Source organism: Mytilus edulis, chromosome 14, assembly GCF_963676685.1.
Source record: "Mytilus edulis chromosome 14, xbMytEdul2.2, whole genome shotgun sequence".
In the NCBI taxonomy this organism is placed as follows: domain Eukaryota; kingdom Metazoa; phylum Mollusca; class Bivalvia; order Mytilida; family Mytilidae; genus Mytilus; species Mytilus edulis.
The window spans coordinates 52,367,521-52,385,675 of NC_092357.1; the positions used below are offsets into that span (position 1 = coordinate 52,367,521).

An 18,155-nucleotide genomic window follows, 5' to 3' on the forward strand; every position below is an offset into this window, starting at 1 on the left:
TTTGTAATATTTTATATGTATCTCCCCTGACTAAGGATTCAGGACATGAACAGGCGGGTTGTTAATGTTTTTTTCTTTGTCATATATTATGTTTATATCCCCTGACTGTCACTAAGCATTCAGGCCATGGCAGGTAGTTGCTGTTGTTTCGTTCTATAAACAATACTTTTAACATTACAATTTTTGTTACTTATGAACTAAATTGTTAATTGGTGATTTTTACTTTTGCTGTTTAGGAGTTATTGCCCTTTATTGTTTGAACAATGACACAAATAAATGTAATACAAGCCCAATTTGCTGTTATTTTGATAACCTCTTGTTAAACATGTTACATACCAGCTTGACCTTGACATATTAGAACACCAGCAATCACTGTTAAACATAAATATGTTTGATTTTGTAGGAAAATCGACCTTATTAGACCACATTTTTGTCTGACATAGATCAGCATGACCTGAACAGACAATGGACATTTCTGTTGTGACCGACCGTGCAAGGGCTGTATAGCCAGTCAAGGTCGTTAAAAACTTCCATTTGTTGATTTCTGTTGTATTTATTATTTTAATGTATGTTTTTAGGATGCTTTGTGACAACCAGATAAAGTTTTTCCAACACAACCATACAAATCCAATATGGCCATCAACCCTGAAGAGATTGTAAGTCTTATATGTAAAAGCAGTATGTTGTTTTGAACTGTGTTCTGCCAATTATAAGGAATCTTTGGAATGCGTAGGTCATCTAATACCGTGTTCACACTATAAAATCTGCTCCGGGTTGAACTCAAATTAATAAATCCGCATTAGTTACCCCAGTTCACACTTGATAAAAAATTAACCCGGTTTTGGATTTTCCCTCTCAACACAAATAGAAATGTTAGCGCCAAAATTGTAACCCCGCATCTATCCACTGTACATATTTACATTTTTGTATCAGTAAAGATACATTATTTGAAAGTCTGATATTTTTTACCGCACTCCTGGCCGCTTTGGAGGAGTTCAATCACCATCAACCACTTTCCGTGTCTACAAATAACGTCACTTTATCCAAAATTAAATTGCACCCATTTTTCGCCCTTACACAGTCCGATGCGGTTCAAATAGAACAAAGGAATTCGACCTCTTGTGTTTAAAAGGTAGAAAAGTGAAATGAATTTCGTATACGGTTGTCAAGATGTCTCAAAAGTTACTTTCCGTAAAGTCATTATAAATATTTACATTCACGTTGTTTAATTTTCATATTGTACAATTGTTAACAATGCAACTTGCAAACAATCGCTTTTAAAACAACCATAAGTCAAGCTGTTACGTCATTTAGGGAATTTCCTTATAAACTGCTACTATTTTTTGCCCGACATAGAAAAAATCTGGGGAAAATTACCAAAATTGAGAATTGAATTGTCAATCGTTTAAGACCATTAGGCACACCTAAATTTGACATTTGTACGCAATTTCAAAGTTGGATGTTATATGACGGGGTTTTGTTAATTAATTTACGCATTGAACACACCCGTCCTATATATGTAACATCACATGACTTTTAAGTGATTAAAACTATTTTTTTCAAAATAATATTTGCATGTCTGACATGTTTTTTTTTCTTAAACAATTATAATTACACCGACAGTCATAACTATTGTATTATTTAAAAAAGTTGTGTTACACGTTTTGTTACACCTTAGTTATACACCTTAGATTGGTTGACCATTGTGAAGTTGAGTTTTTGGGGTAGCATAGATTTTTAAGACAGACAGCTAGATATCATAAACATACTATGTATACACAAGCCAGAGTCTGAGCTTGATTTGCTATATGATATAAAAACTAAACTGACGAAAGAAGGTTATTTATTCAAAATCATAAAATGCAAAAAATACATTTTGCAAATAAAACATTTGACATAAAAGTTCATATTAAATATGAAATAATAATACATAATTAATACGAAATTACATCAACTAATATCATGTCAATTGAATAAATGACAAAGAATAGCAAAGGTGGGGAGAAAAATCTGCCACAAATCCACTCTTAGGCTGAAAGAGCGGATCCCCCACCCGAGGACTCTGACGACGTGAATACAATTATATATGACTTGAAAAAAAAAAATACATTCACATACATGTACACCAAACACATATCACTTTATTATGTAAAACGTTTCCACATTCAGCAGAAATATTAAAAGTTCATATTATCATATACCAAGATATTACTGGTAAAAATTATTAAAGGTGTAAATCTTATTCCGGCCAGCGAAAATTCAAACAAAACTAAAGTACATTTTTACGAAGCCCTGGATCCTTCCTAAATACGAAGTTTTATATCTGACTATTTCTGTAAGGGATCATGAGCAAAGGATTCTCATACTACACTTGACATTTTTCAATCGAAAATGTATAAATATAAAAAAGAAGATGGTATGATTGCCAATGAGACAGTTCACCACAAGAGACCAAAATGACACGGAAATTAACGACTATAGATCATCGCACGGCCTTCAACAATGAGCAAAGCCCATATTGCATAGTCAGCTATAAAAGGCCCCAAAATGACCATGTAAAACAATTCAAACAAAAAACTTAAATGTAACACATAAACAAACGACAACCACTGAACTACAGGCTCCTAACTTGGGACAGGCACATACATACATAATGTGGCGGGGTGAATTCCATAGGGTAAAAGTTTTTAAATTGAAATTAGTAAATAAGTATTTAGTGTAAACCTTATTTAGCTCTCAGTTAATTTTGTTGTGATCCGAATTGGTTATATCGTTGTATTCCTTTTGTTTGCGTTAACCAATTGTCGTTCGGATTTTTTTTTTTTTTATATACATCGTTTATTGATCTTGCAATTTCTTGTAATTTACTTTGCGTCTTATTTCTTTGGTGTCATATTTTGGCTATGGTTGTGTTCGATCATACTGCAGAATAATAAGTCGGTAGTTGCCCGCGAATGGATTTTTTATTTATTTCTTGTGACTCTTTGCGTGTCTTATTTGTTTATTGCAGTCGGTTTTTGTTTTGTGTCATGCGGGGATATGGTGTGGTGTGATTTTGTTTTTCTTTTGATGTGTTTGCATCTTAAATAGGGATTGCACTGAGTTATTTCATGATTTCTTTTGTGCTATATTTTCCATACATTTTTATTCTATCTTATAGCATCTTACAATTGTCCCACGACATAATGTGATACTTTTTTTGTTCGCCAATATTATTCATACGATTTGAATTTGCTATTTATATCTTTTTCTTTTCTTAATAGTTTACCTACAGTTGAAAATTTGCAATAGTTTACCTACAGTCGAAAAGTTGCAAGACATTAAGAGTCTTTATACTTATTTAACAGTTTTACATTAGACTCAATTTTATTATAGTTTATCACATAAAGACTCGATTGTATTTTAGTACTTTACTTGAATAACCGTCCCACTGTTAGTTGTATGTTAGTTCATCACAACCCAGAAACAGATTCCAGAATATCAAAGTTTCCGTATATTAATTTTACCGGTCCGTATACGGTGATTCACTTTTTTTCTCATACATGCTCACTATTACAAGTCAAGTACTAAAGTAGTACACGGATGTCTTCATATTTCATGTACTACACATGCGTATATATATTACTCGAATCCGCCTATATTCTTGAAAATCCGTTGTTCTTATACATACTTACCTCCATGCTATTGTCACAAGTCTTCAGTCTCTGCACCGAACACTTACAATCAACCAAGCCGTTGCTAAGACGGTGTTTAAAAGAGCAACGGCTTGGGTTAAAATTGTACTTACTAGACAGTCTTTGATAATCTGTTACAGTTTTGTACAAGAGTTAGTCCTTTGTTGTTTTTAAAATAATACAACGGAACTATTATGATGTTATGGAAAATATCGAGTTTGCTTGAAATTGACAAATCGAAAACTCAAATCACATGGTAATGTTTGGGATGCTTAAACCTTTGACATATTTTGTAAGTTGAAAAATGAATATACTAAAGACCTTTTTTTGGTGTTAACATTTACGGTTGACTGTCATATTTTATGTAGAATGTACAACCTGTTTTATTTTAAAAAAATATGATGATTCTAAAAGATAACGAAAATTAAGCATATGCTCTTTTAACTCTTGAACAGGGCTCCAATTTTAAAAAAAACAAGAGTTCAGATGATCAAGTTCTTTGAACAAGGAGAAAGGGGAAACCAATGACACTGCTATGTCATCTCTGAAATTATATAAATTATTACCATCACTATAACAAGACTATGAAGGATGCATTCACATCTCTTCTGTTATGGATACGTTTGACAAATTCTGTATATATATAAAAAAAACAAGGTCCTTTTGTGGCATAACTTTATTCATATAGATTATTTCTCCTACATTATATATTGCTTTCTTTAGTTCAAATTGGAATCTCAGATTAGCATCAGGTACATTAAAACCTCTCCTCAGAGTACTTCAGAATACTTACTGACTATCAGATGTATAGCAGAATTTTTCACATAACTTCTTGACAAAACTGCTGTCTATCTCCCTTTTCGACACTGCAAACAAAAAATCGAACAGTCAATTAAAGAGAGGGTTCAACCGTTCAACATTGATAGTAAACGAAAATTCGATAAAAAATGTTGAATGTAAATGATATGAACTTCCGGTCTAGGCGGTCTTATATTAAAGGACAATATATAAGACTTTTTAGGATCATATGATATCATTTACATTCAACGGTTTTATTTGATTTGTTTTTACTATGAACCGTTCAACATCAAAAGTTTAAAATAAATCCGATATAAAACCGTTGAATATGAGTGATATGAACCTCCGAAAAAAATACGGTAAAAAGAATAATTGAAATTCAGTTAATTGAGTGTGGGAGGCTATTTTAATCCACTTTATGAGTGTGTATTATATAATGTTACAATGTAACAAACCTATCAAACACATCGTGAAACTGAAAAAAAAATTATCTACCCCCGGAAATGCTTAACAGCAAGACACAAAAAATTGCTACCTGTTTGCCCTATTAAATCACATAATTATGAAAACACATTACATAGATAGGGAATACTGTGCTTGTGTACACGTTTGAATGTGTCGGTGGCAAACGATCGTCTCTAGATTATTTTTTTTAAATTCGTCCCGGCCTTTCCAGGTTGACGTAGCAACACGTTTCTTTTCTTTCCAGCTATTCCTGAATCTTATGAATTAACCCAAAACATTCATTTATCGCAAAGCAACAACTATTAAACAACTCACCTTTATCTATGATGATCGTCTAATTCCTAGCTGATTCCTTTAATCGTACCTTTCTTGACGACACCCATCGTTGTAGCGTCTACCATTGGAGGTAGCGAAATTACATGATTTGATACGAGAGCGAAATAAAGAAGGGGAGCAATTTTATCGAACCGCATTCCGGACTGTACAAGCAACGGAAATGAAAAGGTTTCATCCTGTGTCATTATGCAGGTTTTTCAACATAGACTAAAACACTTATATCCCTCTTGCTAATATGGGTTACATAATTCATGACCCAGTAAACACGGTAACTGGATGTCTGTCAAAATGTGACGTTTTCGATATATATGATAATGACGTCACGAAATAGTTACGTCACATTGAAGACTTATTTAAGCAAACGTAACTATAGCAACAACCTCACCTTAACTTCGCTTTTCGTTCACATTTAGAAGTGAGGTAGTTAAACCGGGTTCGCCCCACAATTAAATTTCTTTTATTAGTAGGGCTTTTATTATTTGAAGACCTCAGATTACGCACATCTTTCTTGAAAGACTTGGTTAATAATGAATTATATTTGCCTTTCAATTAATAGATTTGTAAAAAAAAGCAAAAAATTGATGTCATCTGCAATGCTTGTCCAGTTTAAGACCTGTTAAATCAAATAAATCAACTAGTTAAAGAATAACTATTCTAAAACAATTGTTTACAATAATCAAGGAATGACAGTAATAGATTTTAAACAGTTTTTCAAGCTTCAATTGTTATTCAATAAAAGGGTTATTGTGTAAACATAAATGAATATCAGCCCTCTTAACAACAACAACAACAATGCTTTATTTTAAGAGGGTTGCACAGTTAGCTTTATTACTTTTAAAAAAAATTCCCGGAGGCCCTTATGATAGAAAAGCGGGAACAAAAAACATGTTGAAATGCACAATGCAAGCAAGGAAATATATGGCATACATTAGCATGAAAGTCAAGTGTTATGATCAATACAACTGCATACCTGGTAAATTGCAGTTTAAATAAATAAGAAAAATAATCACCATATAAAAAATAATGGATATCTATACTTTTAAATGAAAAGACCTCATTTTGTGTGTCGCTTCTCTTCCTTCCACAATAAATTGATCATTATGACTCTGTGTCCTTTAGGTACCATGCATAGTCGTATTTGTCATCCTTGCTAATGATTAGGTAGCACTCCACAGTTAGGTGTGTAGTTTCGCATTTTGGCCCCTATGGATCTTTCAAATATGAGAGCTAGTGTGCAATAAAATTCATTTTTGGATAGCTGAGTATTAAAATAGCCTTTGTATTGGGTTTATATGAACATCAAGGTTATGTAATGTATGTAATATAGGTTGTTTTCTGTATGATAGTCCGTATTTGCATTTCCCCACCATACATTGGTCATAAATTTCTTTTCGTTATAAGGCTTAACGAATACCGTTATGCGTAGTAATTTGCACGGGTGGATTCACCCGTGCATGGATTCACCCGTGCATACCTAAGCGGGAATTAAATCATTCGACGGTTTGCATTCAATCAGTCTACACGTTTAATTCAATTGCTGTTAAGGTCTGTTTGACTTTTTTCTACTTCATGTCTGACGAGGAAGTGCAAAGTTCTCCTGAATGTGCACCTGCAAGAAGTCATTATAGGAGTGAAGATGGCAATCCTACTAGCATCCCTACAGCTGATGCTTTCTCGTTGTTTTCCACAGGACATTGGTCGTCTAAATGTCCATAAATAAGCGGTCTAACAACACCAACAGTTCCAAATGAGGTATTATCTTTGATTAACTTTAATTTATGTTTAGACACATATGAGTATGACAATGAGTTAGTACAAGTTTATAATGTAAAAGGTCGATTGTACAATAGCCTACAATTTTGGAAAGAAAAACTTTTATTGGCCGAGTTCAAAAAATTAGTTTTACCTATAGAATAGAATAGAATAGAATATACTTGAATCTGGCTTTTTTGGAAAATTACCGATGCACCTACTTCTGTATTTTTGGTGTTTACGGGAGTCGCTAAGAAAGTTAGCACTCCCCCTTTTGTTGTTAATCCTTTATCGTTGTTGATTCTTGACCTCAGACACGTACATCAATACGAAATGTTATTTAAATTTAAATACGAGGTTGTAAAAGAGGCCAAAACGTATGCAGCAAATAAAAAATTTGCATTTAAGTTTGATTCAAGACATCATCGGGGTACCTTCATATAGATATGCATGTTGAATCACAAAAGTTTCTTGTGTTTTCATAGAAAAGTGACACTTATAAATCCATGTTATACGACTGCAAGGAAATTTGCAGCGGATTTTGGTAAAATCATTGCATTATAACCCGCATTAGGTAATATATGTAGAATTTTGACAAGACACAAATGATCGATCCTCTTGGGACTCTAGAGTTAAGCTAGATCTTGTGTTTATTAAAGAGTTAGAATTTTTGCATTCTTCACTAAAATCTCAAGGTCAACTTGGCGAGAATTAAAGGCAGTGATTTTGACTTGGAAAGCTTTCCTGATCATTTTAAAATAAATTTCAAACTACTCACCGATTACCAAAACGTAGATAAAATATTCGAAGTTGGCAGTATGAAACTGGATTTGCCCAATTTAACTATTTTCATAATTGATGCATTCACGTTTGACTGGTCAACCGATAATAATTTGCTCTTGTCACATGTATCTTTAATAGCTTACACTGTAAAACATATTCAATTATGAAAAGCTAACGGTACATTGGGTATCCCTTACTTGAAATCGACAGTTTTCTGGCCGATACTGGAGTCTGTTGACACCGGCAAGTTTGTTGGTTTAGTGCAAGACTTTGTTGAGTATAAAACCCCTTCTAAATTTTTTTTCAACAGGGGATGTGCTGAGAATTCGGTTTTAAACGATTATAGGTTTATTTCACATGTGCTTGTATTGAAACTTGATGCTAAAGTGAATGAATGAATTTCGAGAAAAAATTCTTTATGCGGACCTTGCCGCTTTTTGATTTTTGATATTGTAACTGTAGATTGTACAGTGTACATATGTTTAATATGCGGACCTGGCCGCTTGTATCACGGACCTGGCCGTGATTTTCTGTCCTTGAAGGATAGGACATTGCATATCTTTCCATGTCTTGTATTGAAACTTGATGCTAATATGAATAAATGAATTTTTAGTAAAACTTTCTTTATGCGTACCTTGCCCCTTTTTTGTTTTTTCATATTGTAACTTTAGATTGTACAGTGTACATTTGTTAAATATGCGGACCTGGCCGCTTGTATTTCGGACCTGGCCGTGATTTTCTGTCCTTGAAGGATAGGATTTTGCATATATTTCCATGTCCTATATTGAAACTTGATGCTAAAATGAATGAATGAATTTTTAATAAAAATATCTTTGTGCGGACCTTGCTGCTTTTTTGTTTTTTTTTATATTGTAACTGTAGATTGTACAGTGTACATATGTTTAATATGCGGACCTTGCCGCTTTTATCACGGACCTGGCCGTGATTTTCTGTCCTTGAAGGATAGGACATTGCATATCTTTCCATTTCTTGTATTGAAACTTGATGCTAATATGAATGAATGAATTTTTAGTAAAACTTTCTTTATGCGTACCTTGCCCCTTTTTTGTTTTTTCATATTGTAACTTTAGATTGTACAGTGTACATTTGTTAAATATGCGGACCTGGCCGCTTGTATTTCGGACCTGGCCGTGATTTTCTGTCCTTGAAGGATAGGATTTTGCATATATTTCCATGTCCTATATTGAAACTTGATGCTAAAATGAATGAATGAATTTTTAATAAAAATATCTTTGTGCGGACCTTGCTGCTTTTTTGTTTTTTTTAATATTGTAACTGTAGATTGTACAGTGTACATATGTTTAATATGCGGACCTTGCCGCTTTTATCACGGACCTGGCCGTGATTTTCTGTCCTTGAAGGATAGGACATTGCATATCTTTCCATGTCTTGTATTGAAACTTGATGCTAATATGAATGAATGAATTTTGAGTAAAACTTTCTTTATGCGTACCTTGCCCCTTTTTTGTTTTTTCATATTGTAACTTTAGATTGTACAGTGTACATTTGTTAAATATGCGGACCTGGCCGCTTGTATTTCGGACCTGGCCGTGATTTTCTGTCCTTGAAGGATAGGATATTGCATATCTTTCCATGTTTGTATTGAAACTTGATGCTAAATGAATTAATTAATTTTGAGTAAAAAATTTCTTTATGTGGACCTTGCCGATTTTTGTTTTTTGGTATTGTAACAGTAGATTGTACATTGTAAATGTGTTTAACAGCGGACCTGGCCGCTTGTATCACGGACCTGGTCGTGTTTTTCTGTACTTGAAGGATAGTCGAAAACCATACAAAAGAAAGAATTTAACTTCCTATTTAACCTGAATCATGATAATTCTAACCTGTCCTATTGTAGGTCACTTTGTATGTTATAATTGGCTTATGCTTGATTTTTTAGATACAAAGAACTCTCGCTTATAATAATGAGTGATATCAATTTTCATAAAACACACGTTGAAATTATAGTTCACAATGGCAAAACCGATATTTATAGACAAGGTAGTATAGTTATGATACCAAATACGGATATACCAACTTATCCTGTTAATTTTTTTAAAAATATTATTGTGACTTAATTAGCAATCTTAAGATTAATTCTTCGGAGTACATTTTTGTTCTTTGCAGCCCCAAAAGATACCTTAGTATTGAGTAAAATATATAAGCCTTCATCTTATACTAGAGCCAGAGAAGCTTTTAGTTGCAATAGGGTTAGACAAAAACAATTTAGTTTGTATAGTTTACGAAGAGGAGGCGCTTCTCAAGCCTCAAACAACGGCATTTCAGATATGCTTTTCAAAGTTAATGGCCGTTGGCGAGCCGAAAATTCTAAAGACGGATAGGTGAAAGACAGTCTGTTTCTTATACCTTGGCATCTAATATACACTCTTTCGCCTTTTGTCTCGACTGGATGCTGCAAACCTACATCCCATAGTATATTTGTGTTTTGTGTTATTAAGCCTTGTATAGAAAAGAAATGCTTTATGTTCGGTTGAACCCGTGAAAAAGAACATAAATAAATTTCTTTTCGTTATAAGGCTTAACGAATACCGTTATGCGTAGTAATTTGCACGGGTGGATTCACCCGTGCATGGATTCACCCGTGCAAACCTAAGCGGGAATTAAATCATTCGACGGTTTGCATTCAATCAGTCTACACGTTTAATTCAATTGCTGTTAAGGTCTGTTTGACTTTTATTTTGTTTTTGTTTAAAAAAACACTTGTTGTTCTAGATCTATAGGTACTGTCTTTCACACGTATATTAAGATTATTCTTATAGAATTGTACAATTCAATAGATGCACATGTATACTGTCCAAAGTTACAGTATTTAATCAATTTCTCTTTTCATTCATTTAAATGTAGTTGCTAATTGTTTCTAATTTTTGTAATTATATTTTGTAGATTGTTCAGGCTGTTGATCATACTTCTAGTGAAGAGAATGTGATAAGGACCGTTTTTTGGCGTAACACCTGCCATTCTAATTTTTTTTTTTTCCACATGTTATGGTCCGAATGTATTATTAAAAGACTGGATGCTGCAAACCTACATCCCATAGTATATTTGTGTTTAGTGTTATTAAGCCTTGTATAGAAAAGAAATGCTTTATGTTCGGTTGAACCCGTGAAAAAGAACATAACGGCAATTATTGTAATGTTTTTTTCTAACTTTTCATCGCACGAAAGACACCCATTTTTTATTTGATCATTAGAAAGATTTATTGCAAAAGTTTCTGAAAAGGTATCACTCAAAGGCATTAACATTTTAGTTTGATCCACATTTTGGGGGGATATGTGACATGTCCCCCCCCCTTTTTGCAATATTTTATGGTAAATAAATACAGAATGTTTCCATGGATACACATAAAAGGAATTATTTTTCACCCTTTTAACTTTTGAAAATAAACCTATGGAAGATACTGATTACATACATATGCACATGTACAACACAAACAGTTAGGTTAATGCATTAGAAATCCAGGAATATAAGATGATAAAACCTTTTGTGGCTCATTTTTAATTTTATTTTCTAACTGTGGAGTGCTACCTTATTCAGTTTGGGTTATTTTTGGAGTAATTACACCTTATGTAAGAATCCAGGGTTTTTGATTGGTTAATAGCCAGTGTATTTTTCACCAATTTACTGTTATCAAATGAATATCGTTCATTTTTAACGCCGCCGGGGTATTTGCTAAAAGGATATGCCTTTTTTACCCTCTCTGCCGTGGTATTTGCCAAAAAATACTCTATCCGACTGGACGCTTGTAACGTCACGGTCATCAATGCGTTTTAGTACATTAACATTCGGTGTAATTAAACAGATATATCATGTTATTGAGGGGTATTTGCGAAAAATACCAGTCTTGAGAATGAATTTCCCTCGCCTTACGGCTCGTGAAATTTAACATTCTCTCGACTGGTATTTTTCGCAAATACCCCTCCTTAACATGATATATCTGTTCAAAAACGAAAATAATGAAGTCCGGATATTGTTTCCATCAATGGTTGGACTTTTAAGTCATAGACTTCCGTTAACGTCTGTTTTATACAAATCCTTTGTACTTGGGGACAGGCCAAATATTTTCACGTTTTTCTGTATCCTTTAATTATACTTATACTATAAGCACAGTGTATTTGCCATTTACAATCAATTCTAGTTTATCCACAGCGGTCACTGATATATTATATAGAGATTATCTATTTAGTATATCAGTGACTGCCGTTGATAGTAAGTAAACTTTGATTGGTTCTAATTTAAATAACAAAAATTAATACACTTAATTTTTAGTACATGTATGTACATAGTATACAGAAAAACAGAAAAAAAAAAAATAACGGACTTTGGAAAAAAGGGGGAGGGCTAAAAAATGTCCTGTCACTACAGTACCAACAGGCATAGACTTTTGATACCTTGCCTAAAATTCTCCAGTCATAAAATCTTTTAGAAAATTCATTCTACAACAATTTATATACTTGATCACGGACTAAATGCCCGCGATTTCACTGGTGGTGTGTTCTAGTTTTATAACCATAAGAATAAAAACATGTAATATTCCGTTATGACTTTGGCAAATTATTCCGCAAGGATGATCCTGAATACATAAGATTTCTTGAACAATTCCATTTTTGGGTTTGGGAATATGAAATTTCCTTGAATAGCAATTCTCAAGGCGGAGTATGGATTTTTGTCTGAAACATAAAGACAGTTTGCTAGTAAGATGGAGCATCATGTTTAATGTACTTTTATAAATGTTTTAAGATATATACTGCACTGGAAAAAGCTGGTTAAATAAAACATAATCAGAAAAGTATTTACCAATATTACTGCAAATACTCTATCATATCCCATAAATACATCCTATATCTATAGAAATGTATAATGTTTTTAAAATTTCAGATCACTGATTCAGAATGATATAGAGTGGGTTCCAGATAATTTCTTAACATTTAGCAGTATTGAATATGTGTAAGTTATTGATAGTACTATAGAAAATATGTAAGTTATCGATAGTCGGCAGTATTGAATATGTGTAAGTTATAGATTGTTGGCAGTATAGAATATGTGTAAGTTATTGATAGTCGGTAGTTTTGAATATGTGTAAGTTATTGATAGATGGCAGTATTGAATATGTGTAAGTTATAGATAGTTATTCCAATAGAATATGTGTCAGTTATAGATAGTTGGCAGTATAGAATATGTGTAAGTTATTGATAGTCGGTAGTATTGAATATGTGTAAGTTATAGAAAGTTCTTACTATAGAAAATGTGTAAGTTATAGAGAGTTGGCAGTATAGAATATGTGTAAGTTATTGATAGTTGGCAGTATAGAATATGTGTAAGTTAATAGATTGTTGGTAGTATAAAATATCTCTAAGTTGTTGATAGTTAGCAGTATTGAATATGCGTAAGTTATAGATAGTTGCAGTATTGAATATGTGTAAGTTATTGATATTTTGCAGTATAAAATATGTGTAAGTTATTGATAGATGGTAGTATTGAATATGTGTAAGTTATTGATAGTTGGTAGTATTGAATATGTGTAAGTTGTTGAAAGTTAGCAGTATTTAGGAGATAACTGTATTGTATTTTAAGCTCCGACGGCATCAATTGGGGATTTGATGGTCGCAAATTAAGTTTAAGCGGAGACAGTAAACGGGTATTTGCGACCATCAAATCCCAAATTGATGCCGTCGGAGCTTAAAATACAATATTGTTATCTCCATTCTAATGGAACTGACAGAAAACAACGTTAAAACATGTATTTAAAATCTGTCATATGACGTCTACGCTTGCGCGTACGTCCCATAGCATCAATTGTCAATTGATGCCATGCAAGAAAGTGACGTTATCCAATCAAAATGAACGTTACAAACGTTGTTGCATTAGAAGGATAGTTGGTAGTATTGAATATGTGTAAGGTATTGATAGTCGGTAGTATTGAATATGTGTAAGTTATTGATAGTCGGACATGAATATCAATACTGTGGTAATTTTTATAAATTTCCTGTTTACCAAACTTTTAACTTTTTGAAAAACTAAGGATTTTTTTTTATCCCAGGCATGGATTACCTTAGCCATATTTGGCACAACTTTTTGAAATTTTGGATCCTCAATGCTCTTCAACTTTGTTCTTGTTTGGCTTTATAAATATTTTGATATGAGCGTCACTGATGAGTCCTATGTAGACGAAACGCTCGTCTGGCGTACTAAATTATAATCCTGGTACCTTTGATAGTTGGTGTGTACAAAAAATCTTTTCCAGTGTATCAATGTACAATAGATATGTGAACCAAGTATCGTATATGGTTTTGTCATAGTTAGTAGTATTGAATATATGAAAGTATTAGGTGGTTAGCAGTTCTGAAAACATGTAGATATTTTAAAGTGGTAGTTTTTAATTTATAAGTATTTTATAGTTATGTGTAAGTAATGGATAGCTGGTAGTATTATTTTGAAATTGAAATGTTTTGGTTCACATGAATATTGTTGTTCATTTCTTTATTTCTTCATATTGTTAGATAAATTATTTCAAATGTGATACACATTGTTTTTGTCCCCCCTAAGTACCAGAAAGATACTTTTAATGAACCAATTTCCACTCCAAATTTATCAGTATTTGTTATAATATTAATTATGAATATTATATGAATTTTATCATTTTTTTTCTTGACATTTCTTGCAGTATATAATGATTTTTATCATAATTATTTTCCAGGTCATTTTCCAGGAACAGTATCAGATATTTTCCATCTCTAGCTTTGAAGGATGTCACCAGTTTAATATATCTGTAAGGCTTTCATCTTTTATTGTCAAATTTATATATATCACCGTATCATAAATTTGAAATCTGTATATGTTCTATATAGTTTTAGAATCTATACTCGTATGCATATTGTGATAAATTGATATAAATACATAACTGAAAAACACTCTTTCACTTTAATAACCGTATACCCCTGCCACAAAAAAAAATGGAATATTGTTTTCTGTCCATTTGTCTGCTGTTATGATAGCTACCTGGTTTGATTGCTTCTACCGTTATTCCTAATATGTTCATATGTAGCAGTATGCACATAATGAAAATAAGCATAACGTCAAATGATATTACTAAATTCAGGCTCGTTTAGTATGTGGTTTTATTCTCAATAATTGAACCTGCCAGATAGGGATGCAGACTATAAAATATGATAAACAAGAATTAAGAGAAAAAAATGATTTTTTGAAGGTTTGTTTACATTCCACCATGTTTGTTATTGAAACTGTAGAGGGCTCTCTTATCATATTCAAACATATAATTTACCTTATCCATATTGATATGCATTTTTTTTTATCAAATATTAATCAATAAATTTCAAAATCTAATGCTTCATTACAAAATTCTTGTTTTAGTCAAGCCTGTGACTTTAGTTATAATGATCCGGTGGCGTCGGCGTCGGCGTTTACTAACTTCTTTTAAAAAAGCTTTATATTTTAGAAAGTGGGAGACCTGGATGCTTCATACTTTGTATATAGATGCATTATGTTACGAACTTACCATTAGTCATATGCTCATTGTCCTTGATCTCATTTTCATGGTTCAGTGAACACTTGAAAAAAAAATTTAAGATTTTTTTGTAATGTTAGTTTCTCTTATTATGAGCAATAGGATACCTATATTTGGTATTTGTGTACCTTGCAAAGTTTTAATACCCGTCAGACAATTTTCCCTTGACCTCAACCTCATTTCATGGATCAGTGAACAAGGTTAAGTTTTGGTGGTCAAGTCGATATCTCGGATACTATAAGTAATAGGACTACTATATTTGGTGTATGGAAGAACTGTAAGGTATACATCCCAAACTGGCAGGTGTCATCTTACCTTGACCTCATTTTCATGGTTAAGTGGTTATAGTTAAGTTTTTGTGTTTTTAATCTGTTTTAGTCTTTTTCTTATACTGTACGCAATAGGTCTACTATACTTGGTGTATGGAATGATTGTAAGGTGTACATGTCCAACTGACAGGTGTCATCTGACCTTGACCTCATTTTCATGGTTCAGTGGTCAAAGTTAAGTTTTTGATTTTGGTCTTTTTATGCCCCATTTATGGGCATTATGTTTTCTGGTCTGTGCCTCCGTCCGTCTGTTCCTTCGCCCGTTCGTCCGTTTGTTCGTCCGTCTGTCCCGTTTCAGGTTAAAGTTTTGGTTAAAGTTTTTGGTCGAGGTAGTTTTTGATGAAGTTGAAGTCGGATCAACTTGAAACTTAGTAAACATGTTCCCTATAATATGATCTTTCTAATTTTAATTCCAAATTAGCGATTTTATCCCATTTTTACGGTCCACTGAACATAGTAAATAATAGTGCGGATTGGGCATCCGTGTACTTGGGACACATTCTTGTTTTCTAATACTATATGCAATAGATCAATATTTGGTGAAGGCAAATATGTTATGTACATGTCAGTCTAGCAGGTTCCATTTGATCTTGACCTCAATTTTATGATTCATTGCTCAGTGTTAAGTTTATGTGTTTCGGTCTTTTTTTCTTAAACTATAAGCAATAGGTCAACTATATTTGTTGTATGGAAGGATTGTAAGCTGTATATGTCTGCCTGGCATAGTTCATCTGAACTTGACCTCATTTTCATGGATTATTGGTCAATTTTTAGTTTTCTTGCTTAAGTCTGTGTTTTAGAAACTATATAAGCAATAGTTTAAGTATATTTAGCGTATTTAATGGTTGTTAGGTGTACATGTATTTCATTTTTTGGTTTAATTAACCTTCACCTCATTTTCTTGGATCATGTTTAGTTTATTTAATAGTTGTAGTAAAGATCTCAATTTAGGCGAGACATTCAGTCTGTGCACTATTGTTTTCCTTATAGTAAACTTTATATAATAGGAAGTGTTATTTTTCTGTATTTCAGGGGACTTGAGGAGAACAAGATTAGGAAGATATCTAAGAATCATTTATCATCTGTAATTAATTCACCATTGATTCATCTGTAAGTTTATTTATCATCTGTCATTAACTCACCATTGATTCAACTGTAAGTTTATTTATCATCTGTTATTAATTCACCATTTATTCATCTATAAGTTTATTTATTATCGGTCATTAACTCACCATTGATTCCTCTCTAAGTTTATTTATCAACTGTCATTAACTCACCATTGATTCATCTGTAAGTTGTTTAGAAGTAAATTGATTTTACTGATTTTATAATGTTTTACCATTGAAGTAAACCGTATACCAAGAGAAGTCCAGAAAAAAGTATAAAAAAAATGTTTGACCATTAAAGGCAATAATGTAAAAAAATGTTCATTTTAGTCATGTTTTAAAAGATTTGGGTCTCATATTTATACACAATTTTAAATTTTATTCAACCATTTACTGACATATACTTCCTCATGTTAAACTGCATCTGCTATGCTTCCTCAATATATACATGGATTTAAATAAGAATTCACGTACTAAAATAAAGCTGACTTCAAGAAAATAAACAAAATTAAGTAAACCACAGTGAGAAAAGAAACTCTGATATGTTCCAGGTACCAATAGATCAAATTGTATGCATAAGAGCATCGGTTGCTACTCATTTTCTTTAAAATAACCCAGTTATAACATGTACATCAATTATGCAACTTCTAAATAACACAATTTAAAAAACAATTATACCACTCACTTAACTTGTAGAACACTCGTCTAAAAAAAACTTATTTTTTAAAAATATATAAAAACAAAAACATTTTGTTTGCTTGCCCCTTATTTTTTATCACTTGGCATCTGTCATCGTCATCGTCTTAACGTTTAAATTATTCAGCAAAGTAAGATCTACGAATAAGTCAACATAAACAAACTGTTAATAGACACCTTAAGGGGTTATTTTTTTTTAAAGTAAATTTTTCACTATTTTCTTAAAAATTTTACAAAGTTTTTATCTGACACTCCTGGGCCAAATTAAACCAAACTTGGCCTAAATCATCCTTATGGTATCTCGTTAAAAAAATGTATTTTAGAAGACCGCCATTGCTCAAATTAGAACAAAGAGGTTTATTATAGAAGTCTATAGGAAAATTGTTAAACAACAATGTTAAATGGTCACAACTTGAAAACGATAAGGGGTCTTCAGTAACTATTGTAAGACTGCAATGGTATTACCTGATTCTAATGTAACTACTGGGCCAAATTGAACCAAAATTGGTCTCAATCATTATTGGGGCTAACTGATATATATTATTTATTATGAGTTTAAACTTATTTTACATGATTTCCAGTAGATCTAATCAGGTGAGAGACACAGCTCTGAAGAGCCTCTAGTTTGGAGCTTTTGTCTGAAGAACTAATA

At 32.4% G+C, this 18,155-nt stretch overlaps 1 protein-coding gene across 1 annotated transcript in view; it reads left to right on the forward strand.

The window, feature by feature from the left end:
* The window catches only part of LOC139503686 (uncharacterized), a 388,876-nt gene that overhangs the window by 66,218 nt on the left and 304,503 nt on the right, over positions 1 to 18,155 (forward strand). The window contains exons 7-10 of the mRNA XM_071293512.1: positions 579 to 656; positions 12,726 to 12,794; positions 14,545 to 14,616; positions 16,734 to 16,811. Of these exons, the coding sequence (XP_071149613.1) occupies positions 579 to 656; positions 12,726 to 12,794; positions 14,545 to 14,616; positions 16,734 to 16,811 (297 nt within the window). The remainder of the gene's footprint in view (positions 1 to 578; positions 657 to 12,725; positions 12,795 to 14,544; positions 14,617 to 16,733; positions 16,812 to 18,155) is intronic.